The following is a 27,778-nucleotide window of genomic DNA, read 5'->3' on the forward strand; positions in this document are numbered from 1 at the left end:
GTTTCAGTATTTGTTAACTTTAGCTTTTCTAGTAGTAGGTACATAACAGTAGCTCACTGTAGTTTTATTTTCATTTCCCTAATGCCTGATAACATTGAACATCTGTTCACTGGCTTCTATGTCCTCACTGGTGAAGTGGCTGTTCAAGTCTCATTTTAAAAATGGAATTGTTGGCTAGGCACGGTGGCTCACACCTGTAATCCCAGCACTTTGGGAGGCCAAGGTGGGCGGATCACCTGAGGTCAGGAGTTCGAGACCAGCCTGGCCAACATGGCAAAACCCAAAGTGCTGGGATTACAGGCATGAGCCACCATGCCCATCTGTTACTGTTGAATCTTGAGAGTTCTTTATGTGCCACTGTGGTGATTGGTAAATATTTTTTCCCAGTGTGTAGACTATCTTTCTTCTTTTAGCACTGTTTTTTTCATAGTAAATGTATTTAATTTTTGTGAAGTCCAGTTCATCAGTTTATTCAGTTTACCAGTTTTTTTCTTATGTTTTTGGAGTCCTATCTCTGACCCCAAATCACAAAGATTTTTTTTGCTTTCTTTTATACTTTGTTTGTTTCTTTGTTTTCCCCAGAAACAGGCTCTTGCTCTGTCACCCAGGCTGGAGTGCAGTAGTATGATCATAGCTCACTGCAGTCTCAAACTCCTGTGCTCAAGCAATCCTCCTGCCTCAGCCTCCCAAGTACCTAGGACTACAGGCACAAACCACCAAGCCCGGCTAATTTTTTTTTTTTTTTGAGATGGAGTCTCGCTCTGTCGCCCAGGCTGGAGTGCAGTGGTGCGATCTCGGCTCACTGCAAGCTCTGCCCCCGGGTTCACACCATTCTCCTACCTCAGCCTCCAGAGTAGCTGGGACTACAGGCACCCACCACCACACCCGGCCAATTTTTTTATATTTTTAGTAGAGACGGGGTTTCACCGTGTTAGCCAGGATGGTCTCGATCTCCAGACCTTGTGATCCGCCCACCTTGGCCTTCCAAAGTGCTGGGATTACAGATGTGAGCCACCGTGCCCGGCCTTGAGTTAATTTTTATGTAAGTGTCAAGTGGGGATTCATTGTTTTGCATGTGGAAATCCAGTTGTCCCAGCACCATTTGTTAAAGATATTATTCTTTACTCACTGAATTATTTTGGCACCCTTGTCAAAAATCAATTAACCATAGTGTGAAGGATTTTTCCCTGGACTCTCAATTTTTGCATATGTACTCATAAGAGGTTGGTCTGTAGTTTTCTTAGATTGTTTGTCTGGGTTTGGTATCAGGGTAATACTGCCCTCAGAGAATGAGTTGTTACCTTTTACTTTAACCTACTTGTATCCTGTTACATTTAATGTGAGTTACTTAGTTACTTAAAGACAGCATAGAATTTGGTTTTTATAATCCAAACTGATAATGTGTCTAATTGGCGTGACGAGGCCATTTATGTTTAATGCAACTATTGAAATGTTTGGCTTTAGATCTACCATTATGTTGTTTTCTGTTTGTTCCCTGTTTTCCATTGCTGTTTCTTCTTTCCTTTTTTCCTTCCCTCCTATCTCTCCTTCTCCCTATACACACACATCTCCCCAACACACACACACATAGTGGTGGTTCTAGGGGTTTTAATACACATACTTTTTTTTTTTTTTTTTTTTTTTTGGAGATGGAGTTTCGCTCTTGTCGCCCAGGTTGGAGTGCAATGGCACAATCTGGCTCACTGCAACCTCCGCCTCCCGATTTCAAACATTCTCCTGCTTCAACCTCCCGAGTAGTTGGGATTACAGGCATGCACCACCACACCTGGCTAATTTTGTATTTTTAATAGAGACAGGGTTTTGTCATGTTGGTCAGGCTAGTCCCGAACTCCTGACTTTAGGTGATCCACCCACCTTGGCCTCCCAAAATGCTGGGATTACAGGCATGAGCCACCCTGCCCGGCCAAATACACATACTCTTACAGTCAATTTAGAATTCATGTTTTGCCATTTCAAGTAGCATGTAGAAACCTCACTACCATCTAGGTCCCTTCACCCTTCTCCCCTCATGTTCTAGTTGTCTTACATCTATATACATTGAAGCCTCCATCAGATAGTATCATGACTTTTAATTCAGCCATCACATAACTCTTAAAGAAGTATAGTTTAATATTTATGTGGACTTTTGCCATTTATGATGTTCTTCCTGCATTCCCAAAGTTTTGAATTTCCCCCAGTAATCTCTTCTGTATGAAGAATTTGGTTTAACATTTTTTTAAAGCAGATTCTTTGGTTATGAATTTCCTCAGCTTGCCTTCATTTGAGAATGTCTTTATTTTACTTCATTCTTTTATTCCAGTAAAATAGAAATTTTTACTGGATATAGAATTCCTGGGTGACAATTATTTCAAAACTAAAACTGTTCCACATCTTTCTGGCCTCTATAGTTTCTGGCGAAGATCCAGTCTTTCAAAGAATTGTTCACCTGAATGAAATGTATCATTTTTCTCTGGCTGATCTTATTTTTCTTGGTCTTTAGTTTTCAGAAGTTTCTTTATGATGTGTCTAAGCTTGGACTTTTGTTGTTAATTTATCCAGTTGTGTGGTTCACTGAGCTTCTTGGTTTGTAAGTTTATATATTGTTCCAAACTATCATCAAATGTATGGACTCCATCCTTTGTCATTTCCATTCTAAGAATATTCACCAATACTTTCTGAAGGCTGGTTATAAATAGCTGCTTTAAAGTCTGTATCTGATCATTCCAATAGTCGAATCGTCTCAGGATGGGCACGTATTGATCGTCTTCTTTTCTCCCATGTTGAGATTTTCCTGGTTTTCATACTCTGGGTTATATCCTGGATATTTTAAATATTATGTTAAGACTCTGGACCTTGTTTAAATCCTAAGCAGAATGTTGACTGTTTAAAGTGTTTGCACTACTAGTCATATTAGTCCTGTGTCTACACCGGTCAGTCTGGGACCTGCATTGTGCATCTAGGGTCAGCCCCGTGCGCAGCTTGGCAGCAAGCCGATGAGTTCACGTATCACTTTATCGGATCACTCCATCTCTCCCTTCTCTGTACTCTCCCTGAAACACAACAGCTCCCTGAGACATCCCTTCCAAGACCTCCAGCCACAAATCTGGGGCTCTTTTCCTACCCTGCTGCATACTCCCTGAAACTGCATCCAGGGCCCAGCACAGGGGGGCAGAAAGGAGCCGCAGAAGGCGGTTGCCCCATGCTCTTGGAGCCATGGCTCCTCTAGACAGAGGGTAGCGTTACCCTTTCAGGTTTCAGGTGCCTACCCAGCTCACACTACCGTCACTGTGCCACCACTGCCACCTCCATGTTACTGCCCAGGAGCTGGGGTAGAGAAGAAAGGAAAAATTGGAGGGATTCCCCCAACTCGCTGACCTCGAGGGGCTTCACGTCCCACTCCTCTGATTATTCCTGGAGCTCTTTCTGTTGGTGTACTTGAGGTTTCAAGCCGCCTGTGTGTCCAGGCTAGGCAATACTGTTTACCTCACCACTTCTCTGCAGAACTTTGAATCTGATCTCCTTTTCTCATCTGCCTACTGAGAGCTGCTCCTGCATCTGTCCAGGATTGGTGGCTGTCAGTGGGAAAGACATGGGAAGATGCTCCCTCCACCTTCCTGGGACCACCTTGTTGACTCAGCAGCCTTCCTTGCCGCCCACCATGCCATGCCTTCCCGGATGGAGGCCCCGAGGGTGGCTTTTAGTTTTCCTACCCCTGTACCCCTCCAAGAAAGCTCTGGCACAGTGCAGAGGCCAGCAACTACTTGTCAAATGAATCAAAGGAGAGTCAAGCCGGAGCCAAGGGTCAGAAGCAGGGGCTTGCCTTCCCGAAGCCCAGCTCTTCTCTGGGCTCCCCTTTCCTTTCTGACACCTCCTGCTTGGTTGGCAGTGAGGTCTCCCAGGTCTAGGGGATCCTTGCCACCACTTCTGCACCCAGCCCTGGCTAAGCGGCCTTGTTCTCATCAAAGCTGTTGAGATCTGCAGGGTACTCAGCTTCTACTTCCACTCCTACACAGCTGCAAGTGACTTGAAAATATGACCATGCTTCAAAGTCTCCAGTGATTCCCATTGTGTTGGGACACAAAGCCCATCTCTCTGCCATGTGCCCCTGATGGTCGCTGCCCCAGCTTGTTTGCTTTCTGTAGGGCTTGGGTCTTTGCCAACCCCTCTACCTGGACTGCTCTCCCTGTAGGACTCATCATAGCTGAGGCCTTTGCACTCTGCTCTTTCCACTCACATGTCACCTCACGGCTGTCCCTGGCCTCTCCTTTCCCATCTCTCCCAGTACATTATGGTCCTTATTCCTAGCATCTGGTGCTATCTACGGTGGGCATGTTTAGCTGCTGGTACGATCCCTCCTCCACTGAAATATGGGCTTCATGTCTGTTCCCTGTGGGACTGCCAGAGCCTGGTCCTCAGTCATGTTTAGTTGGGCTAGTGAGTCGAAGGCACAAAAGAAGATGAGGAGACGTGGCTTCAGTCAGGACCAGTGTGGAATAGTGAGGCCCGTGCATGGCACTGCTAGGAGGGATGGGTTCCACCTGCCAGCCTTGGGGGTCCTGGCAGCCGACAGGACTTTGCCCACTGGGACTTGTGTGCCAACCTTTGGGTACAGAGCCTTAGCTTCACAGGCCCCAAGCCAGGAGCCCCTCCCCAGGTGGGCCAGCAGGGATGGAGGGAGGCCTGTCGAGGGTTTCTTGCACACTCAGATCCAAGTCTCAGAGTGGTGGTCCCTCTGCTGGCCTCTCACCCACCCTCTCCTGTTATCAGAAGTGTCGCAGGTGACAGTGTGGTCACTGGGGTGGGAGGAAGTGGGAGGCCCTGAATGGGGCCCATGCCCAAGGGTCTGGCCACGGCCCCTTCATTAGGGCCCCAACTGTGACTTTATTGCTTATAGTCTCTTCCCTGCCCTGGTGGCCCTCATCCCCCAAACCTGAATGCAGAAGTCTTGGTCCTGGACTCAACTCCATGCCACCCTTCAGCCTACATTGTGGGTTCCTGCTAAGCTGAGCATTTACCTAACAAGACTTCTGACAGTCCTCAGTCCTACCCCCAACCCCCCTTGGATTTCTCTTTTTCAAGGTGGTTTCAGCTAGGAGGGTGAGCGTGGCTTGGGCGAGGGCAGATAGGGCGGGAGCATGTGGCATATATGGATGAGACCTTGACAAAGGGACCCCAGAGGAAAGACAGGGACCCTTTCCCCTTTTGTCCTGGAAACCCGGCTCAGCCCCAGCCCTTGCCCATTCTGCTGCTGCTGCCTGGTACCTCCCACAAGGCCAGACTCCTCTCCGCAAAGCTGTGGCCTGCACCAGCTCCTCTGGCTCTCCTCCTCTGCCTGCTGAGGGCCCCCTCCCAGCCTGGCTGTCAATCACAGGAGAAAGGGGTTGGGATTTTGTTTGTGCCTCTGTCTGAGCAGAGAATGGCTGATCAGGCCACTGAGCCTTGCCCTGGAGAGCCCCTCTGTCCCTGCTACCCCCATCTCCCCTGGCCCAGACTTCTGCCCTCCATGCCCATCCCTGACCAGCAGCCCCACTCAGCCTGGGCTCTGGGTGCCAGCTGGTTACAGACATGCCACCTGAACCCAGGCCAGGAGCTGGTGGATGCGTGGGGCTATTTTAAGCACAGCTTCTTGGCCTGCACACTCCCCTGGCCCCCAGCCCCCAGCAGCTCAGCTACTGGTCACCTGCCACCGCCTGGAATGCTGATCGGCAGTTGGCTGGGGTGGGGGCTGGGAAGACACTATTATAAAGCTGGGAGTGTTGGGAAGCAGCCGTCCCCGTCCAGAGTCCTCTGTGGTCCCTGCTGCCACCATGGCCACTCACCGCCTCGTGATGGTCCGGCACGGCGAGAGCACATGGAACCAGGAGAACCGTTTCTGTGGCTGGTTTGATGCAGAGCTGAGTGAAAAGGGGACCGAGGAGGCCAAGCGGGGAGCCAAGGCCATCAAGGACGCCAAGATGGAGTTTGACATCTGCTACACGTCGGTGCTGAAGCGGGCCATCCGCACCCTCTGGGCCATCCTGGACGGCACGGACCAGATGTGGCTGCCTGTGGTGCGCACTTGGCGCCTCAATGAGCGGCATTACGGGGGCCTCACAGGCCTCAACAAGGCAGAAACAGCCGCCAAGCACGGGGAGGAACAGGTGAAGATCTGGAGGCGCTCCTTTGACATCCCGCCGCCCCCGATGGACGAGAAGCACCCCTACTACAACTCCATTAGCAAGGTGGGCTGCCTCCGCTGGGAAGGCCTCTGGGAAGCTGCAGGGTGGGGAGTTGGGTGGGGGCCCACTGGCTTGGGAGGGAAAGCAGCGTGCCTGTGTCCCCCAGGAGCGTCGGTACGCAGGCCTGAAGCCCGGGGAACTGCCCACCTGCGAGAGCCTCAAGGACACCATTGCCCGGGCCCTGCCCTTCTGGAACGAGGAGATTGTTCCCCAGATAAAGGCCGGCAAGCGAGTGCTCATTGCAGCCCACGGGAACAGCCTGCGGGGCATTGTCAAGCACCTGGAAGGTGAGGCCGCCTTCGGGAGCCTGGGCAGGGTGGGTGGGCAGCAGTCCCAGCTGGCTTATCTCAGCAAAGGCTCTCGCCCATGGACCAGGCTGCTTTCTAGGTGTGGGGCTCCACATCATTCACTGAAAAAGGAGGGCTGAGAAGCCATTTTTTAGTTTTGTGAAATGTTCCCCGTTTCTGTGTAACTGGGACACACTCCACAGGGGCTGACCGCACTCGAAGCTCACTGTGTCCCGAGGCGGGGTAGGCTCCAAAGGTGGCATCTGCCCAGGGACACCCAGCTAGGAAATGGAGGGGCTGGGCTTAGGGCATCTGGCTCCAAATCTCAGCTTACTGTGGGGCCCTGGACAAGCCACCTCCATCTCTGGGCCTCTCCCTTTTCCGGGGTGGTGGGGAGCTCCCCGTGGTACTGACTGCCTCTTGATGTAGGCTTGGACCCCTCGCAGGGCCCTCCCCCATCAGGTCCTCAGAATCCCTGCATGAGCTTCACCACCTACCTCCCTCTGGAGCCCCTCTCTGGGCAAAAGAAAGACCAATCAAAAGAGGGGTGCAAGACTATGGAGTGGCCAGACTCTGGGCTTGCAGCTGGGCTCCCACGGAAGAGCAAGGGCTGACAAATGGGCCTAGGATGCAGGGGCGCAGTGAGGCCTCACCCAGAGTGACTGGCACCTCCACGCCACCTCCCACCTTAGTATTCTGACACCAGGGCAGTCTCAATTAGCATCTGAATGACCTTAAAGCTTGTTGAGTCCTGGAAAGGCTAGAATGGTGTGCCCCAGACCTCCTGCTCTTAGGGCCTATGGGCGGCTGGCCAGAGCACCCAGACCAGCAGGCCCTGGAGACCCAGCCAGCCCCAAGCCTGCCCACTCCAAACATGGACACCTGGCACCTGGCATTGGGGCCAGGCAGAGGGAAGGACCACCTGCCTCCTCTCCCTTCTGGAGACTTCATGCAGCCCCATGACCCTCCCACAGCCTGGTTTGGGGAAAGGGGACGCACTTTTGGTGGTGAATTTGAGGGATTTCAGTGGGAGTCCCTGACTCCCCAGAGAACATTTTCTTAAACCCTCCTGCACGGAGCGGGGGTGGAGTGGCACGAATATCAAAGGTCGAGCTGCTATTCCCAGCTCAGGGGCTGCAGGAGGCAGGCAGGGTCAGGTTTCCACCAGGCTCGGCCTCCCTGTCCCTCCTCCAGCTCCATTCTGCACTTGCTCCTCTGTTCAGGATGTCTAGAATTTAGAGCACTTTAGAAACCAAAGGGTGCCGGGCACAGTGGCTCACTCCTCTAATCCTAGCACTTTGGGAGGCTGAGGCAGGCAGATCACCTGAGGTCAGGAGTTTGAGACCAGCCTGACCAACATGGTGAAACCCATCTCTACTAAAAATACAAAATTAGCCGGGTGTGGTGGCACTCACCTGTAATCCCAGCTACTTGGGAGGCTGAGGCAGGAGAATCGCTTCAACCCAGAAGGTGGAGGTTGCAGTGAGCCATAATCGTGCCACTGCACTCCAGCCTGGGCAAGAGGAGCAAAACTACATCTCAAAAAAAAAAAAAAAAGAAAAAGAAAAGAAAAAAAGAAACCAAAGGGCGAGTGTCCTTCCTGACCCTCAACTTCAGTCTGGCTGGAGTCACACTGGGCTGAGGGAACTATGGACAGCACCACCACAGATCACAGCCACTCGGGTGGGGCTGAAGTCCCCATTTGTTTCACCACTGGGCTATTTCTGTAGGCTGCTCGGTCTAACTCAGTTACGCCTTGACCTTCGGCAACATTTCTGTGGCGTCGTTCTCAGGGCTGGGAAGGAATTGGTGCCAGGGGAACTGGCTCTGTGGCCCATAAAGGTCACATAGTGTCTGCTGTGTGAACAGGCTGGGGACAGAGGGGCTAAGGACACCTATTCCTTCTGGCATAGGGATGTCAGACCAGGCGATCATGGAGCTGAACCTGCCCACGGGGATCCCCATTGTGTATGAGCTGAACAAGGAGCTGAAGCCCACCAAGCCCATGCAGTTCCTGGGTGATGAGGAAACGGTGCGGAAGGCCATGGAGGCTGTGGCTGCCCAGGGCAAGGCCAAGTGAGGGGTGGGCTTGGGCAATAAAGGCACCTTCCCCCACAGCCTGGAGTCCAGCGCAGCCGTGCATGCCAGGCTCACCCCACCATCAGCTGTGGGGACTCCAGAACCAGGGGTGCAGCCACCCACCCTCCCTGACTCCATACCTGTGTCACCAGGGGCAGGAGCCTAGTACCCACCCCTAGTCATCAGGACACTGAGCCAGGGCTGCAACCACTCCATGAGTTTGCAGTCAGGACAAGCCTGTGGTGACCCTGAAGCTTCACAGCCACTTAGTAACCATGCTCTAGAATTGGCGTGCTTGGGGCCAGTTAGAAGAGGCCAAGTGACCCGGCTCTCCCCATGGGGAGCAAGGACCACAGCCAGGACACCGCTTCCCGGACAGCTTCCTGCAGAGGGCAGGTGGTCTTCTGCTGTCCTTGCAAACCCCGGGTGGCACTTTGAGCCCTGCCTCTTGGGTGGGGACAGGCAAGCCCACAGAGGGCCTCAAAGCTGGCAACAGCCCAAACCTGGGTCTTCCATGGGAGTGGAGGGGAAGTTCCCTCTTCATAGGAGAGGCACCAGGAAGCCCTGGAGAAAAGGGGAGAGGCCTGAGCACAGGAAGGCCAGGAGCAAGGTTGGGCTCCATGCAGCCTTCACCCCAGGCACTAGCAGGTGACGCCTCGAGTCAACCATGTCTGCCTAGCAGCTCTGGGGCACAGGAGGAGGGACCTAATTCCCTGGATGCTCGGTGGGTGCCAGGTACCTCACGCCACACAGTGGGCCATCCCATGTAGACAGAGGCTCCCTGAAGCTGGGAGCAGGGCAGCCCTTGGCCTCTCCCAGAGGAAATGGAACGCAGGAAGGCTCCAATTTCAGTCCCATCTTAACATTTAGCCTCTTCCTGGTGGCTGATCATCATCAGCCGCAGTCTCAGGGTGAGGGTGCTCATCCCAGACACAGAGCAGAGGCAGACACCGAGCAGGTGGCGGGGTGCTATTCCCACATGGGAGCATTCAGGCTACAGCAGGGCAGGTCAGAGCTGCGAGCCTGTGTAGACCAAACTGGGAATTTGTGGTCCAAAAGCATATTTGTTCTTCAGAGACATGGATGAGCTGGGACAGAAAATAGGGGAAGACAACAGGCCAAGGCCACTCTGTGTTACTTTTCCTGAAGTCGGAATCAGTTGAGGCACGCACTGGGGCCTGCAGGCATCGAGTGAGCCTCGTGGAGGAACATGTTGTGTCTGCTGTTTTCGAATACCCAGGGTGGGAGCTTGGCCATCCGCATCCCCACTTCCCATAGCCCAGGCAGAGGGACAGAGAAATGGAGTGGGGAGCACAGAGTAGGCTCCAACAAGACAACTTCCCTGCTGCCAAACCACCATGATCCACTCTGACTTTGGTCACAAACTCTGCTAAAAACAATTCTCTATGTTCACTGTTCCCAAGGGTCATTCTAAACAGTGGTGGCCACCACCCCTTAGAAGCAAGAGAAAAAGAAAAAAGGCAAATAAATGCAGAAGGCAGCTGGAGCCTCCCAGATGCCCCTGCTCAGGACCCTTCCCCGCAGCTTGGCAGTGGCCACTCAGGGCTTGGCCACAGGCAGCGCTTGGCTCAGTATCCTGTCTTGGCAAGAGCCAAGCTGTCTGGGAGGGTCAGCGGGATGCAGGATGTGTGGGAATCACCAGGCCATTGCTGCATTTGGGGTGACAGGCTGAGTCTGCCAAGCTGGAGGGAGCCCTGAGGCCTCATCCTCACTGGGGGTCCCATTCCTGGAAGAGTGCCGAATGTCAACTCCCAGGCCTCCTCTTCCAGCAATAAGGAAGCCATGTCTGAGAGGGGAAGGGCAAGATGTGCCCTCAGCCTCACTCAATGAGCTCCACGTAGTTGGCAGGGAACATGCCAAAATGGCCATCGGGCCCATAGCCACGCCACCAGCCTTCGTCGATCACCTCGATGCCTGTGATGAGGTTCTCAGGGTCAAAGGAGATCTCTGTGTCGTCAGCTGCAAAGAGGACGAGCCCAGATGCATATCAGGGGTCCCTCCCACATCCCACCTGCTCGGGCAGCCCACAGCAGCCCCACCCTGCTGCAGCACAGCTTGCTGAAGCTCTGGTTCCTCCTCAGAAATATCCCTGCCACCCTGCTAAGCCTTGGCCAACAATGCACCCTGTCCCAATGCTGCTCCAGTGACCACACCCCCAGGGCATACCCTCCTACAGAGCATTCCCGAAAAAGGCTAGAGTAGACACCAGCCTGCTCTGTGGGGAGCTTCCACCGCATTCTCCACGGCCTCCACCTAGGGACGCCTGGTGAACCAGCATCCAGGCCTGGCCTACCTCCCTGCTCAGACCCCATGTTCTGTGACAAGGATGGCAATTGGGATTCACATCGGTGGCCAGCAAATAGCTACGAGGAACACATGGGGAGGCCTGGGCTGTGCAGGACACTCCAGTGCCACAGTTGCCCCCACTCCAGAGGTGCTTCTACCCCTAAACGCACCGCCCACCCTCCTGTCTTCTCTTACTGATACCCCCTGGTGCCATCTTCCCATAAAACCCCAGACCCTCTTGTCTCCTAACCTCAGGACCCTGTGGTCTGTGCCAGCCAGGCTGGGGCACCTTACCTGCCTGGTAGTCATACAGGGCACGGGCACAGAGCCCTTGCCCACTGAGCCCCTGGCCCTGAATGTGGTGGTCAATGTGCTCAGAGCTGGCACCTTGCTGCTGCACCTGCCCAGGGATGACAAAGGTGTTACCCCAGACTCAGCCCTTAACACCCAATCACTGCTCTGTCCCACATGGCTCAGGTCAAGCTGGGAGTATGCAGAGGGCAAGCAGTCTACAGGCTCGTTGGCTGCTGCTGTCCCCGCCCTACCAGAGTACAGAAGCCGCAGGACAGTGCACAAATCCCTCAGCCAGAGACTGCAAGGTCCTCTTCCCACCCAGCACCTCCTATAGAGTGGGGCTTGCCCTGACAATTTATAACACAGGGCTGCTCCAAAAATGCATGTGCTTTAAAACCTGTTACATGCCCCCAGAAAACTCAGATGGCCCGTGATAAGTGTTCCTGAGTATGCAGCCCCTTCCTGGCCCCAGCCCCACTGTAGGAACCCACCAGTGGGGGCTCCTCGTAGAAGGTCTCCTGCTCTGGGGGTTCCTCATACACAGCCTCCTCTTCTGCCTGCACCAGACATGGAGGAGTGCTGGGCACCGGCTCCTCAGCAGGGAGATCTGCACCAGGGAACACAGCAGGTTCTCACTCCCACACATCCCCCTTCTCCACTGCTGTCCCCCAGGGTCCCCATGGGGTGACAAGTGCCTTGCCTGCCCTGGGCCTTGAGATGGCAGCAGCTGGCTCTCTGCCAAAGTGGGTCTCTGGTTGGGTGAGCTGCTTCTGCAGGAAGGGGCTCCTCAGCTTGCCTGCAAACCCAGGTAAATATATACATCACTTCAGAAACACCACCTGCTGTGCACGTGCACGCGTGCGCACGCGCACACACACACACACACACACACACACGCACCCCACAGAACCCTCCACCCTCGTGTGCTTGAGGCAGTCTCATGGGGTTTGCTCTGGCTAGTGCAGGAACAGAGACCTCAGGGCCATGTGCTATGTGGTGACCTGGTAGACAGCGCAGCCCAATATCTTTTGGAGGCCAAACTGGTGACCAGTGTGGTCACTGATGAGGTCAACGGCCCCAGGTGTCCCTTCTCCTCACTCACCCCTGTCACCGATAACATCTGTCACTAGCCTTGGGGGAGCCCACATAGGACCCCAGGCTCCCCGTCAGCCTGCTGCTGCCTTATGGCCACGCCCAAAGGGAGATCTCACCAGGCTGAGGACTGGAGATGGAGGTGGTGGACATGGCCCTCTCTTTCTGCTTGAAAATCTCCCTTGGATGCACGGCAGACTCCTGGAGGGAAGCACATGTTGACCCCTGCAGTGGGCAAAACTTTCACCACCTCTCCCCAGATCACAGCCCCTCCAGCTGTTGGCCCAGTAGCCCCTCAAAGGTGAGTGTGGGGCCAGGAGGCAAAACATGTTCTCAGGTGAGAAGTCATTTAAAAATAAAAAGTAACTTTAAAAAAGGAAGTAAAACACAGAAGCCGAGGGGCTCACAGGGCGTCCCCCAGGACTAGGTGTGGTCCAAGCCCGAAGCTTCCGCCTTTGGCTTTCTTCTATACTGCCACCTCTTGAGGTGCCCAGATTCCAACCTGCCCCAGCTGACTGCAGGGCAGCCTCTGCCCAGGTCTGGGCTGGGCCCTCAAACCGAGATCAGGGACTTCTGTGTGTGGCCAGGACAGGTCCAAACAAGTAGAGCACCCCCATCTTACCTGCTCATCTCGGTTCCTTGAAACCACTTCTTGCTGCTGCTCCCACGTCCTGCTGGGAAGGGCCGGGTGGGGCACAGCTGAGGCACAGCCACAGCTTCTCATGCCACACCCCTTAGTCCTCCTCACCTCCATGGGATGGAGCGGGTGCCCAGCAATGCCTCAGGGTGGGTCCCCCAGGCCAGCTTCTACCTCTGGCTCACCTCTGGGGGCTGGCCTCGCCACCCTGCTCCTGATAGCGCTGCTCCCGGCGTGCAGCCTCACGCAGCTCACGCTCCCGGCGCTCCTGCTCCAGCTGCCGCTGCGCCTCCTCAGCCCGCCGCTTTTCCTCCAGCCGACGGTTCTCCTCCTCCTTCTGCAGGGAGAGCCACTGCCCGCTCAGCCCTGTGCTGACACTTCAGCCTAATCCCCTGCCCAGGACTGGGTTTTAGGCACATGGCCAAAGGCAGGCACCAGAGCCAGTCGCTCATTAGCCTTGTGGCTTAACCTACCCGAGCCTCAGTGTGACCATCTGTAATGGGCACCAAGGAGAGTGGATGCTGCACGAGCTCGCTTGTGAGGAAAGCTGAGCTACAGCAAGCAGAACACTCCCACGTGCCCAGCACGCCCCGGGGCAGCACTCACCTCTGCTTTGGCCCAGAAGCTGTCTTTACCAACCCTTTTAATCTCAGACACAGCATTGGTCTTCTGGTACACAGAGCCCTGTAGGGGACAGCACTCATTACAGACCTGGACCCAGGTGGAAGGCCAGGCCCACAGGCACCAGAGGAGAGAATACGCTAAACTTGTGACAGCACAGGTGAGTGCTGCTAGGACTGGACCCAGCAGAGGCAGCAGAGCACTGCCCAGTGACCCTCAAGGAGACACACACCAAGATGACCTGAAAGAAGCCCAGGACACTGCCCCAAGGTGGATGCTCAATCCCAGACAACACTAGAGGGGTCTCTGGTGGTCTCTGGCCCTCATGGATGGGGGCCAGGGCAAGAAAGGCCCCCATACCCCACCTGCAAACTCCTAGACATTGGGCAGTTCTGAGGCAGGCTTCTGACCAGGGGCACTCAGACAGCTGACTAGCAGAAGAGCATCCAAGGAATCACGTCCAACCGCACATATGCGGACACAGCTCCCAGCCATCAGCTCCACACAGCACTGGGGCCACGGGCCCACAGGTATCTCCTGTGACTCCAAGGGGCCTGCTCTGGTTTCAGGCTCCGCCTTGATGCCTCCTTTAGTTCCTCCATAGCGGCTACCTCCAGGGGCAGCCCAGGATGTGCCAGTGCCATGACCTTGAGGGCAGCCAGACTATCATAGCCATGCATCCTGCAGAGCCTCCATTCTGACCACAGAGGCTGGGCTCCAGAGGAAGGCTCCAGAACAGCTAGTCCAACTCCTAGGCAAGGTCAGAGGGCTATTCCTGCTCATCTGGTCAGTGGACAATCACCACAGCTCAGGGGTTACCATCTGCAGAAACTAAGCAGGCATGGGCCCAGCCAGCCCGGGTGCTGGGAAGTGCATATTCCTGGCCCCCTGCCCTCAGGCCCTGAGTAACAAAAGGGCTGGCGATGGGCAGGCAGCACTCACCACTGGGGCCTGGGGTCCCGCGTCCTGGAAGCGGCCACTCTCCTTGTGAAAGCTGTAGTTGGCACCTGAAGCCTTGGCCACCTTCTCCATGATGCACTCAGGCTCCACATCCTCCTCGGCCCGTGCGTTGATGGTCACGTGGGCCCCCTGCAGCAGGAGCAGCACTTGAAAGAAGGGCTTTGCAAGCCCAGGAGATGGGCCAAACTCCTGTCAGTCCACACAGCACGGGCCACTACTACACCACACAGGACTGGAATCAGGAAACCAGAAGGCACCTGTCTGGCTGCTGAAAACTGAGGCACGAGTTCCCCTCAAGGGCTCAAACAAACCAACTTGGAGCAAACCCCTCATTCTTGTCCCAGTTCATGTGAGACCCTTGCCCTCCACTGTGCTATCCAGTGGTTCCTTCTGTAGCTGTTCCCTGCTGTATATCAGTAGACAGCCCAGGCATGATTTGCATCAAAGGCCTTCCTTCTAATCAATGAAAACTAGTTTTAAATGCCATCCGGAAGCCACAAAAGACCCTGAATAGCTAAAGCAATTTGAAGCAAAAAGTACAAAGCTGGAGGCTTCACGCCACCTGATTTCAAATTAAACTACAAAACTATAGTAAGCAAAACAGCATGGTACTGGCATAAACACAGACACATAGAACAATGGAAACTAACAGAGCACCCACACACACTTATAGCCAACTCATTTTTAACAAAGGTGACAGGAACATACACTGGGGAAAGGATGGTCTCTTTCATAAACAGGGCTAGGAAAATTGGATATCCATATGCAGAAGAATGAAACTAAATCTTCATCTTTCACCATATTAAAAAAAAATTCAAAATGGATTAAAAAAGACTTAAATGTAAGACCTGAAACTATGAACTACTCAAATAAAACATTGGAGAGATGCCCCTGGACACTGGTCTGGGCAAAGATTTTTTTTGGGTTAAGACCTCAAAAGCCCAGGCAACAAAAGCAAAAATCAACCAGTTGGACTAAATCAAGCTAAAAGGCTTCTGCACAGCAAATGAAACAATCAACAAAGTAAACAGATAACCTACAGAATGGGAGAAAATATCTTCAAACTATCCATCTGACAAGGAATTAGCGACCAGAATATATAAGGAACTCAAACAACTCAATAGCAAAAAAATAATAATCTGATTTTAAAATGGGCAAAAGACCTTAACAGATATTTCTCGAAAGATGATATACACATGGCTAACTACATATGAGAAAATGCTCAACATCACTAACCATCATCAGGGAAATGCAAACCAAAACCATAATGAGCTATCATCTCACCACAGTTAGAATGGCTACTATAAAAAACATAAAAAATAAATGCTAGCAAGGATGTGGAGAAAGGGAAATTCTTATACACTGTTGGTAGGAATGTAAAGTAGTACAGCCATTATAAAAATAGTATGGTTTTTTGGGGTTTTTTTTGAGACAGAGTCTTACTCTGTTGCCCAGGCTGGAGTGCAGGGGCACAATCTCGGCTCACTGCAACCTCCACCTCCCAGGTTCAAGAGATTCTCTGCCTCAGCCTCCTGAGTAGCTGGGATTACAGGTGCCTGCCACCACACCTGGCTAATTGTTGTATTTTTTTAGTAGAGACGGGGTTTCACCATGTTGGCCAGGCTGGTCTCGAACTCCTGACCTCAGATAATCTGCCCACCTTGGTCTCCCAAAGTGCTGGGATTACAGGCTTGAGCCATCACGCCCAGACAACAGTATGGTTTTTAAAACAGTATTTGTCCTACTAAAAGCAGAACTACCATATGATCTAGCAATCCAACTGCTGGGGATATATCCAACTCTGAAGTTCAGCACTATTAACAATAGCCAAGATACGGAATCAACCAAAACGTCCATCAATGGATGAAAGGGTAAAGAAAATGTAGTATATAAACATGAGGGAATATTATTCAGCCATAAAACAGAATGACATCCTGTCATTTGCAGCAACATGGATGGAATTGGAGGTCATAATGTTAAGGGAAATAAGCCAGGCACAGAAGACAAGTGTTACATGTTCTCACTCATGTGGGAGCTAAAAAAGTGGGTATCATGGAGGGAGAGAGTAGAATGGTGGTTACCAGGAGTTGGGAAGGGCATGGGGGAGAGAAAATGAAGAGAAGTTGCTTAACAGGTACAAAAGTACAGTTAAATAGAAGGAATAAATTCTAGTATTCAGTAGTACAGAAGGGAAATTATAGTTAACAATAATTTTGTGTATTTCAAATTAGCTAGAAGAGAAAAACTGTAATGTTCCCAACACAAAGAACAGATAAATGTTTGAGGTGATGAACGTGCTAATTACCCTGATTCATCGTATACATTGTATACAGGTATCAAAATATGACATGTATGCAAAAAATATGTACAACTATTATATATCAACTATTATATATAAACTCTGGGCCGGGCACGGTGGCTCTCGCCTGTAATCCCAGCACTTTGGGAAGCTGAGGAGGGCAGATAACTTGAGGTCAGGGATTCCAGACCAGCCTGGCCAACATGGGGAAACCCATCTCTACTAAAAATACAAAACTTAGCCGGGCATGATGGCAGGCACCTGTAATCCCAACTACTCAGGAGGCTGAGGCAGGAAAATCACTTGAACCTGGGAGGCAGAGGTTGCAGTGAGCCGAGATCATGCCACTGCATTCCAGCCTGGGTGACAGACTGAGACTCTGTCTCAAAACAAACAAACAAAAAACAAAACAACAACAACAAAAACTCTGATAAAAGAATGCCATGCATGTTTTCTACAAAAAGTAAGCCAATGATTTCTTCATGAGAAGCCAGACCCATGACCTCATTCACTGTTACTATACAGGTTAAGCATCCCTAACCTAAAATTCCAAAATCCGAACTGCTCCAATGAACACTTCCTTTAAGCATTATGTCAGCACTCAAAAAATCTCAGATTCTGGGCCGGGCGTGGTGGCTCATGCCTGAAATCCTAGCACTTTGGGAGGCCAAGGTGGGCAGATCATGAGGTCAGGAGATCGAGACCATCCTGGCTAACATGGTGAAACCCTGTCTCTACTAAAAATACAAAAAGTTAGCTGGGCGTGGTGGCGGGCACCTGTAGTCCCAGCTAATCGGGAGGCTGAGGCAGGAGAATGGTGTGAACCCGGGAGGCAGAGCTTGCAGCGAGCCGAGATCGCGCCACTGTACTCCATCCTGGGCAACAGAGCGAGACTCTGTCTCAAAAAAAAAAAAAAAAAAAAAAATTTCAGATTTCAGATTCTGGAGAATTTCGGATTTTGGATGCTGAACTGCAAATATTCCCAAATCTGAAGAAATCCAAAACATTTCTGGTCCTAAACATTTCAAATAAAGGATACTCAAACCTGTATACTCGAAAAGCTGGGAATTCTCTTATCAGCTCCTAGATGGAAACTGAGGTATAGCTGAAGAAATGTTGGCAGAACGAGAAATCAAAATTCTGAGTCTCCTTTGCCAGAGAAATGCAACCAGAGAAATGCAAAAAGTTACCTGACAAGTGACCAACAAATGCTTTTGTTACAAATAGTTTTTAAAATTTAAAAAGGTTCCATTATAGGACTGACATAAATCCACGTAGAGGGGGCTGGAAAGGAATGCATCAAAAGGGCATGTGCGTGCTAAGATGGTGGGCACTCTCCCCTTCCTCCAAATCCTGACGCTATTACTAAGCTGTTTAGAGGGATCATAAAACAAAACAGAACCAGGGCCCACCCTTCTCACAGCACCAGCTCCGGCATGGTCCTTTATCCTGCCCCACTGAGGCAGGCCCGTAGGTGGCCCTGGCAACATCCTGACCTCCCATGCACTCACTGACCCAGAGTGAAGCAGCCTCTGGTCATGCCCTGAAGGGCAGGCAGAGAGCATTAGCTATGAGCACACTCCCAACTCCAGTTCTGATTCCCACTTGCTCGCACCCAGGAACCTGGGAGACCTCAAGCCTGTGAGGCCTGTTCCCAGTGAAGCGGGCCTCGCCTGGCCTTACCTTCAGGAAGTTGGCCATGGTGCTGACATGGCTGGCGCAGGCTCCCTTCCGCACGTCATTCACGCCCTCGCCTGTCTGCAACACAAGTATGCCCAGATTGACCCAGGCCTCCCCCAAAGCCACTTCCCTCCCCTGGGGACCTGACATCTACCCTGTGTCCCAGAAAAGAGAAAACTGCAACCCCCAAAGCAGAACCTATTCTTCTGACTGCATCACATGGGTGAGGTAAGTTCCCATGCCTCCAAGGGGCTCATGGACGCTCCCTGGGCAGGATGGCTACCAGCTTTCGCTGTGGGGGCATTTCATGAATTTTCTTTTTTTCTTTTTTTTTGGAGATGGACTCTTGCTCTGTGGCCCAGGCTGGAGTACAGTGGCGCAATCTTGGCTCACTGAAACTTCTGCCTCCTGGGTTCAAGCAATTCTCCTGCCTCAGCCTCCCGAGTAGCTGGCACTACAGGTGCATGCTGCCATGCCCAGCTAATTTTTTGTATTTTAGTAGAGACGGGGTTTCACCATGTTGCCCAGGCTGGTCTCAAACTCCTGAGCTCAGGCAATCCACCCACCTCGGCCTCCCAAAGTTCTAGGATGACAGGTGTGAGCCACAGCACCCAGCCTTCAAGAGTTTTCTTGATCCCCACCAAGGGATCAAGAAGGCCCTGTCCCTGTACTCCCAGGCTCCTAAACACTCCCTCAGGCTCCCTACTCCATCAGAACAACCACCCTCAAGAGCACGGAGCAAGGACTCCCTGTGACTGCTTTTAATCCATTTTGCAGGAAGAACTCTAGGCTTGGAGGGTGAATTCTGCAGAGCAAAGCCACAGTTATTCTTTGGGCCACAATGAATCTGTCAACTATTCTGCTCATTCACCAGCTCAGAGCTGTTCTATTGATCTACTTCTAAGTCATGCCAGTAAAACACTTTGTTCCTGAAGTCAAGTCAAAACAGGAAAGAAGACAATGGGGTTTCCTGGGTCACACCTAGATGAAACGGGCTCCACATACCCAGTTGATGAGGACAAATTTGGGCAGTCCGGAGTTGGGGTCCTTCACTCTGCAGAAGGCGTACATCACCTTCCCACTGTTGAGCTCCTCCACCATCTCCTCCAGGCCACCCTCTGCAGCAGAGTCACAATGAAGGTCAGGGGTGGCCCTGACATTCCCTACTGGCCCTGGTCCCACCAGGAAGGGAGGCCGGGCTGCCTCTAAACCAGGGCTTCTCACCTCTACCTGTATCAGAATCTTTCTAGGGGTATGTTTAAAATCAGAGTCCTGGGAACCACCCTCACTAAACTGATTGATGAGAGCTGGGTGGGACCTAGGAGTCTGCGATTCTGACAAGTACCTCAGGTAATTTTTTTTACCCACACTCGTTTAAAAACCACTTCTCTAAACCCAGAGGTAATTCTGGAAATAAAAACAGGGTCATTTCCACAGCAAACCAGCCACCAGACTTCCAAATGGAGGATGTCTACGTCAAAATTTTATTGTTGCCGCAACCTTGCAAAGGGGCCCGAATAGCAGGGCCTGTAGAGTCACCACTGCCTGCATCTGTGTCTGCTCAAGCTCCAGGGCCGCCCAGACAGCCAGACCAGATTGAACATCCTGCAGTGGCATAACTGGCTCAGCCCTCAGACTCCAGAAGAGAGGGTGATGGGGACAGGGGGAGCGCAGGAGTGGGCAGCTCTAAACGATTCTCCCTGACACTGAGGCTTAGCCCCCACAAGCTTTTCCAGGTTATAAGGAGGAAGAGCTGATCAGGTATTTCAGCTACAGGGCTCCATATGAGTGGAGGCGGTCATGAGCCCCAAGCTGGGGACAGCAAATTGTTGCGTTTGTGGCAGAGCCCTGTCCTGTGCCACTGGGGATGATGACAGGAGACTCTCAAGTTGTTGATCCCTGCAACTCCCAGCCACCTGTCACACCACATGTCTACTGTTCAATGGCAATCCTTCTAGAAAGGGGACACCTCCCAAAAAGGTTGTGAAAGGAAGGGGCTTTCTACCAACAACAGACATCAAACCGTGGAGAACACACTCCGAGTGCTCACTGAACAATGAAGCCATGTCCAGCTCAGGACAGAGGGACGGGTCAGGCAAGTTCTGGAGGAGGAGCAGTCAGGGGTGTCAGCTGGGGGGCCCACAGGTCACACTCTGACCAAGACTACCCTGAGAACCTCTGCTCTGTGCTGGCCAAGAGCCTGTCCTTCCTGTAGAGACCCCCAGAGCCTCCCCCGTGACTATCTGCAGTGATACTGCCTCTTCCAGTGAGGATGGGGCCCCTGCAAGCACTCGGCACAAGACCAGGGCAGGACAAAGGGAGAAGAGGGTATGTCTGTGGACTTTCTTTCCACCAGCACCAGTTCTGGGACTGGTGAGCTTCCCGCCGCAGCTCCCTACACAAGCTGCCCACAAGCTGGAGAGGCCTGTTTCCCTCTCAGCTCTCCCCAAGTAGACAAAGAGAAAGCACTCCCCTGCACCCAGAGGGATGGAGAGCCAAGGAGGAATGTTTTCACTTACACATATCTGAAACCTAAGGCCTGCCAGAAGTGGCCAGTGAGCACTGGAAGCCCCATGTGGCTCAGTGGACCAAGACGGCTGAGTGCGCTGACCCCCCGTCCTGCCCGTTGTTGGCTCATGTCCTGATTAAGGGGCCAGGGAACCCCCAACGGAGTTAATATAGGATGGGTCTGCAGGAGGCAGGTCCGGCCCATTTCCCACCCTCAGTGGAGGAAGGTGTTGAGCCACTGGCAGAGGCCACCTGTGTGATAGAGTCCCCTTCTTTCTGTGCAATAGCTGAAATGCCAGCTGAGATGGACTGCTGATATCACAATCCTTTCTCCTTTGCACACGTCACCCTCCTACCTCCTGGTGTCCCCGAGTCCATTTGGAGTCATACTCACCCCCTGTGCCAGCCACGCGGATGTCATTGCTGTTGCCTTCATAGGTAAAGAGAGCCCTGAAACGAAACACAAGTGAGCTCTGTAGCCAGCACCTTGGGTTCCATCTCTCCTCACCGCACCCACCATGACTTCCCACTATATCCTAAAGAGCTTGGGCCGACAGTAACACTGTGGGTGGGCACGGGCCCGTTCTCACTTTGCTCTGACCCGCTAGGCAGGTTCTCAGTAGGCAACTGTGCAGCCTTCTCAGCTCTGCAGCTGGGAGGACACTGGCCTGACTTAACATGGGGTGGGAGTTGTGAGGGACAAAGCCATGGAGATGGGAGCACACATCTACTATGAGGAAAACATGAGCTGTGGAATTTCCCAACGACTGCTATACATTCGTGTGTCAAATACTCACCTGGCCACCAGGTATACGGATTTGAAGAGACAAAACATATCTACATGTTCCTGAACCCAGAGCACCCAAAAGGAGAAGTCGGAGAAATACACGCACTGGGCCCCTTGGAAGGCTGCCCACCACTCCTGTGCACATCTGCCCTGGCTCCAGTGAAGCCTGGTAGGTAGGGCAGCAGGTCCTTCCAGGCTTGAGACTTTTTGGTAAACACAGACTACTACAGGTTGTGTTTATCAGAAACCACAAGGGAATGACACAACATGAAATCACACAGTTAAAACCATGAACCTGCCAAGCCCCTCACGGACAGGTACCCATGAGCAAGTTTTCTATCTAGCAGAGCCTTATCTCTCCAGAAGTGACATGGGGCCACGGCTTTCTTTTCCTGTAAGATTAATTATTCATAAGAACTTTGGGCCGGGCGCAGTGGCTCACGCCTGTGATCCCAGCACTCTGGGAGGCCGAGGCGGGCGGATGCGGATCATGAGGTCAGGAGATTGAGACCATTCTGGCTAACACAGTGAAATCCCATCTACTAAAAATACAAAAAATCAGCCGGGCATGGTGGCAGGCGCCCATAGTCCCAGCTACTCAGGAGGTTGAGGCAGGAGAATGGCGTGAACCTGGGAGGCGGGACTTGCAGTGAGCCAGGATCGTGCCACTGCACTCCAGCCTGGGCAACAGAGTGAGACTCTGTCTCAAAAAAAAGAAAAGAACTCTGGGCCAGGTGTGGTGGCTCATGCCTATAATCCCAGGACTTTGGGAGGCTGAGGCAGGAGGGTCGCTTGAGCCCAGGAGTTTGAGACCAGCCTGGGCAACATGGTGGGACCCTGTCTCTACCAAAAATACAAAAATCAGCCAGGCGTGGTGGCACATGCCTGTAGTCCCAACTACTCGGGAGGCTGAGGTGGGAGGATTACTTAAGCCTGGGAGGTTGAGGCTGCAGTGAGCCATGATGATGCCATTGTACTCCAGCCCAAACAACAGAGTGAAACCCCAACTCTTAAAAACAAAAACAAAACTCTGGTAAAGATTCATTCTGGCTTGCTAATAGCATGAACCTTGCAGCAACTCAACATCCCCAGCAGGGCTGCTGGACATGGGTTGGAGGCACTGACCCACTGGACTGTAAGTCAAAGGCAAAACCCAGTCCAGTGTGTGTCATCTCCCCAGGCTCTAAAGCACAGGCCTGCTGAGGCAGGCCAGACGGAAGCTCCAGGGATAAACAGTCGGACAGGAACCAAATCAGCTTCAACTTGGCTTCTCCAGGGCTTTGCCAATGCCACTGGGCAGAGATGCTTATGCCTGAGAAAAATGGAAGAAGTTAGACCCAGGCCCAGTGGATCTGGTTGGTAGGGAGGAGACAGGCCTCCGGGAAAAGGCACTGCTTACCAGGAGGGGAGACAAAATACAGGACAGAAACACTGAATGAGAAACACTCAGAGAAAAGGAACTAGAGAAAAGAACACAGAGAAACAAGAGAAAGATTTGGGAGGTGGCACACTGCCAGCATGAGCTGGGGGAACTCCCTGGAGGAAAGAAGCCCATTACTCTTGATGGCCACAAAGCCCTGGCTGCCAGAAGATAGCAAGCTGGCACAAGCAGCAGGTAACAGAAGATGGCAGCTCAACCCAGCTCTTGCAAGAAGGGACTCAGCCAGCTGCGATGGCTCACGCCTGCAATCCCAGCACTTTGGGAGGCCGAGGCGGGCGGATCACCTGAGGTTAGGAGTTTGAGACCAGCCTGGCCAACATGGGAAACCCCGTCTCTACTAAAAATACAAAATTAGCCGGGTGTGGTGGTGGGTGCCTGTAATCCCAGCTACTTGGGACGCTGAGGCAGGAAAATCACTTGAACCCGGGAGGCAGAGGTTGCAGTGAGCCGAGATCATGCCACTTCATTCTAGCCTGGGCGACAGAGCAAGACTCTGTCTCAAAAAAAAAAAAAAAAAAAAAAAAAGAAGGGACTCAGCAGCTAATATAGTAAGAGCCAAGCTCAATGCCTGCCACCTATCTCTCTGACTTGATCCTTCTCTACCCCAGGCCACCTTTAAGAATGTTCCCAGCGCAGAGGCTCATTCCCAGTTCAGAGGCCTTTTGAAAGAAGGGTGAAGGAAGTTTCAAATCAACATGAAAAAACGTGGTGCACTGGCCTTTGAACAGCAAGGAATATGGAGTGTCAAGCACCTTATAATTCAATCATGCCTTTGAAAATAAGTACTGAGAGCCTACTGCTTACTAGTTACAGGAATGCAGCTATGAACAATCCCTAAAAGGTCCTGCCCATGAAACTTATTTTCTAATGGGAGAAAAAACACACACTTAACACTAATGTACTATTAGATGCCAAGATATGGAGTAAGCAGGGGCGGGAGACAGATCCAAGATGGAGAGCTGATGTCATGGCTGCTCCCCACTCTATCTGCCCTCCCCAATGCCAGCACTGTGTGTGTGAAACCTCTTATGACCCACCAAACTAGAGACCACCTCTTCTTCCTCTGAGATCTCTACCACTTTTTCTGTATGACTCTCGGTCCATCCTTCATCTAAGCATCTGCCACACATAACAACTGTGCCTCAGGCACCAAGGACAGAGAAAGAGCCCACCTCACCCCTTCTAGTAAGAGATAAAGGTGACAAGAAAACCCATAAGGATTTCCAGCATATTTTGTGTCTGGCATCTGTCTGAAGGAAGTCAAACAGAAAGATGGGAAAAAGTGCCTACAAACAAGGAGCTAGGAATCAAGGAAGGCCTCTCTGAGAAGGCAACCTCGGGGCCAAAAAGTGAAGGCTGGGGAGCCACCTGGGACGATGTGGAAAAAGTGTGCTCCATGCAGAGGAAGCAGCAGAGCAAGGACTCTGAAGAGGAACCAGCTTGTAAGTTTGAGGAAGAGAAAGACGGCCAGAGTGGTGACAAACAGGTGTGGCCACAGTGTGGTAAATGAAAGGGGTGGTAGGTTCTGGGTCATGCAGGGCATCAGCAGGGCAAGGAGTCTAGGCTTTATTCAACATGCAACAGGAAGCCACTGTAGAGTTATAGACACGGAAGTGACATGGTCCAGATATTTTTCCGCAGTGTGCAGGAATCTGCCACACAGTATCTGCTGAGTAACTACCTTAATGGCTGTGACGATGAGGGTGGAGGTCAGTGGGTTATGCTGCTGAGTGATACAACCTGTAGTGCTGCAAGAGCCTGGAGGTAGGCAGGGAGCATGGCATGGCTGTCTGGGCAGATGAGTCCAGTGAGATGGGTGGGTTCTGACTTCATAAGGGGAAAGAGGAGGCTCCACAACCCTCATGAGGAACAGAGAGTAGATGGGGTGGGTAAGCACCAGGCCAGGAGTGGTAGCGGACAGCTCTGGTAAGCAGCCCAAGGAAAGGCTAGGAACATAGGAGGTCTGAAGAGGGAAGCCCAAACTGCCAGGTGGGCTGGGAGGCATCATCCCAAACCAGTGATGGTTCCTGAGAAGACTGATGATGAAGAGAGACCTGGAAGGGAGCTAGATCAGGAGTGCCAGGAAGCTCCTAGGTAAGTCTGCCAGGGTAAACAGAGTGATCAAGAACATGTTAAGAAGCAAAATCTTTAATTGGGCAGGGCTGGAGAGGGGCAAAGATTCTTCTGGGTTCTAAAGCCAAGTGGTATGATGTGGACATGAAAATGGGACACTCATTGCAGAGATACTATTGACTGGGTTTTAAGTAACAGGAGAGGTCTAAGAGAAACACGAACAGGAATAGGAGACAGGCAAAACAAGGGGCTGACATCTAGAAACTCTCCTGAGAAAAATAACACTGACTGACATGTGGGTAAATCTGAGGGATTATAAAGCAGACAGAAAACCCTACCAAGGAAGTGACGAGACATCCTTCTTTAGATGCCTCCCAAAAAGAAGATGTGCTGTTTGGCATAAGTGCCATCCAGGGCACCGAGACCTGACAGGAGAGTCTACAGAGACCCCACAGAACCAAGCAACTGGTGTTCTAAAGCTCTTCCCCTAATGGCCGAGGGCTGAGGAAAAGGCAAAGCCATAACATCCTCAGGATCACAACAGTACATTGCATAAAAGCCGCTCTGTGCTGGGCACTAGGGAGAGCAGAGGAGATGAGAAAGCACTTACACAAGTGGAGATGGCCCCCACACAAGAGGAAGACAGTTGGGAGGGCCTCAGTGCTGACCACAGGGTAGCCCCACCACGACTCAGCCTCCAAGGCCCAGTTTCTATTCCCCAAAGTTGGTCACCTTAGCCCACCATACTCAGCATATTTCCCAGAACTGGGATTTCTCAAACTAGTCAGTGAAAACAATTTAAGCAAAGGGGAAAGTGAGGATATCTTGGGTGTTGGAGGGGAAAATGGGACCTTTTCCCAAATAGATAGCGAGCATCCTACTTTCGTACATCTTCCCATGGGTCAGGCACAGGAAAGAGTACACTTTTTGGAGAAACGAAAGTTCTCAAGTCCACGTTCACAGAGAGCCAAGAACCCAGATCCCCGAGCTGCTCGTCTGAAGCCCCCAGGGCAGGGCTTACATTCACAGCCCGGCTGCCAGGCCGCTCTCAAATGCCCATCCCTGAACACAGCGTTTGCAAAAAAACGGGCGTGGCTTCCGCCTTCTCAGAGAGGGCTGTGCAGGACCCCCTTCTCCAGAGAAGTCCCAGGACTGGAAAGAAGAACCTGGCGAAGCTAGCAAGCACGACCAGGCCGAGGATCCAACATGGAAGCCCGCGGAGCCCACAGTGGGTGGCGAGCGGCAGGGGGAGGGGCGGGGACTCACTGGGTCCCCCCAAGCCGGGTTTAACCTGTCCACAATCGGCGGGGCAAGGGGTCACGAGGGTGAGACAGCAATTCTGCTGCGGTGTGGAAGGGCAGACAGGTAAGCCCTAGGCCACTTGCCTGGGCGCCACTCCGCGCTCGCGCTCCCGCTCCTCCCGAGTCCCCGGCTCTCCCCAGACAGACCCACCCCTGAGGCAGCCCCTGGCCCGACCCTGGCCCATCTCGCCGCCCACCAGTCGATCGGGGACTTCTCGGTGACCACCCGCACGTAGGCCTCCTGCAGCGCTGGCCCGTTCCGGCTCAGGTTCGCCGCCATGGCCCGCCCCGCAGTCTCCGCGCCGCTGCTGTAGCTTCCGGGCCGGGCCTCCCCTTTGACAGCCGACAAGCCTCGCCTCCGACAACCGGAAGCCCCGCCCCACGGCAGGAAGCGGAAATGGCAGGGGCCAGCTGCACCCGCGGGTCCTAGCGAGCCGTCCGGCCAGCTGGTCTAGCATCCGGGTCCCGCGAATGCCGAAGGACAAGCGGGAGAAGGGAGGACCTGGCCTTTTGTTTGTCCTCAGGGAGGGATCCTGGGGCGCAGACTAGCCCGTCTTCTAGTCCCACCCAAAAGCCAGCTCGACTTGGAAGCCTGGCCGCGGGGACCCAGTCCAGCCCCCGCTAGCTGCTCTCAAAGCACCTTGCTCATTCTTTTCTAAATCTTGTTATGTCGATGCGCTTATTTGAGAGATCTTGGGTTCACTGCAGTCTCCCTCCAGACGAGGTCTTCAGCCTGTTTGTGGACCCTCAACAGTTTGATCTGTGAAACATGCATAAATGTGTGAATACACGAATAAATGAGTGCTAAGTGACGATCACACCGCTACAAACCTAACTGAAAGTGCCTTTGTGCTTTCTCACTCTCACCTGAGTTTTTCCCTCTGCAGTTTGGTCGAGGCCAGGACAGTGGAGGCATGAAAAGAACCTGTCTTGTGCTTCACCTGCACATCTGGCTGGTCGCCCCTAGAAGGTGTCAGTAATTCTTCAATCTGCTCCCCTCCTCCTGGGAGCACCAGTTTTTCCATCCACAAATCTGCGTACGCTTGACTGAACTAGCTTCTTATCTGCATGATAGAGAAACATGCCAAAGCGCAAGGCAGCTCACAGCTTCTTTCCTCCCATGGAGAATAACTCCCCTGCCTCCTTAAAATATAAATCCTGCCGGGCGCGGTGGCTCACGCCTGTAATCCCAGC

At 52.5% G+C, this 27,778-nt stretch overlaps 2 protein-coding genes across 5 annotated transcripts; one reads left to right on the forward strand and one right to left on the reverse strand.

Annotated features, from left to right (window-relative positions):
• The first annotated feature begins 2,809 nt into the window (after positions 1 to 2,809).
• On the forward strand, positions 2,810 to 8,622 carry PGAM2 (phosphoglycerate mutase 2). Its single transcript, XM_003268856.2, has 3 exons — positions 2,810 to 6,221; positions 6,325 to 6,505; positions 8,419 to 8,622. Exons 1-3 carry the CDS (start codon positions 5,808 to 5,810, stop codon positions 8,583 to 8,585), a joined length of 762 nt encoding a protein of 253 aa, XP_003268904.1. The 5' UTR covers positions 2,810 to 5,807; the 3' UTR covers positions 8,586 to 8,622.
• A 1,006-nt stretch (positions 8,623 to 9,628) lies between these two features.
• On the reverse strand, positions 9,629 to 26,952 carry DBNL (drebrin like). 4 transcript variants are annotated; one of them, XM_004090963.3, is made up of 13 exons: positions 26,782 to 26,952; positions 21,377 to 21,432; positions 19,480 to 19,592; positions 18,478 to 18,552; positions 14,478 to 14,624; positions 13,521 to 13,598; positions 13,100 to 13,251; positions 12,900 to 12,948; positions 12,397 to 12,478; positions 11,886 to 11,981; positions 11,677 to 11,792; positions 11,186 to 11,291; positions 9,629 to 10,564 (listed from the first exon to the last, which is right to left on the reverse strand). In XM_004090963.3, exons 1-13 carry the CDS (start codon positions 26,862 to 26,864, stop codon positions 10,425 to 10,427), a joined length of 1,293 nt encoding a protein of 430 aa, XP_004091011.2. In that variant the 5' UTR covers positions 26,865 to 26,952; the 3' UTR covers positions 9,629 to 10,424. The 4 variants fall into 4 exon arrangements, with proteins under 4 accessions (XP_004091011.2, XP_030652011.1, XP_012352222.2 ...); XM_030796151.1 differs by having other exon boundaries at positions 12,397 to 12,502; XM_012496768.2 differs by having other exon boundaries at positions 12,900 to 12,951.
• Positions 26,953 to 27,778: the final 826 nt, after the last annotated feature.

This window comes from Nomascus leucogenys, chromosome 17 (genome assembly GCF_006542625.1).
Source record: "Nomascus leucogenys isolate Asia chromosome 17, Asia_NLE_v1, whole genome shotgun sequence".
Lineage (NCBI taxonomy): Eukaryota > Metazoa > Chordata > Mammalia > Primates > Hylobatidae > Nomascus > Nomascus leucogenys.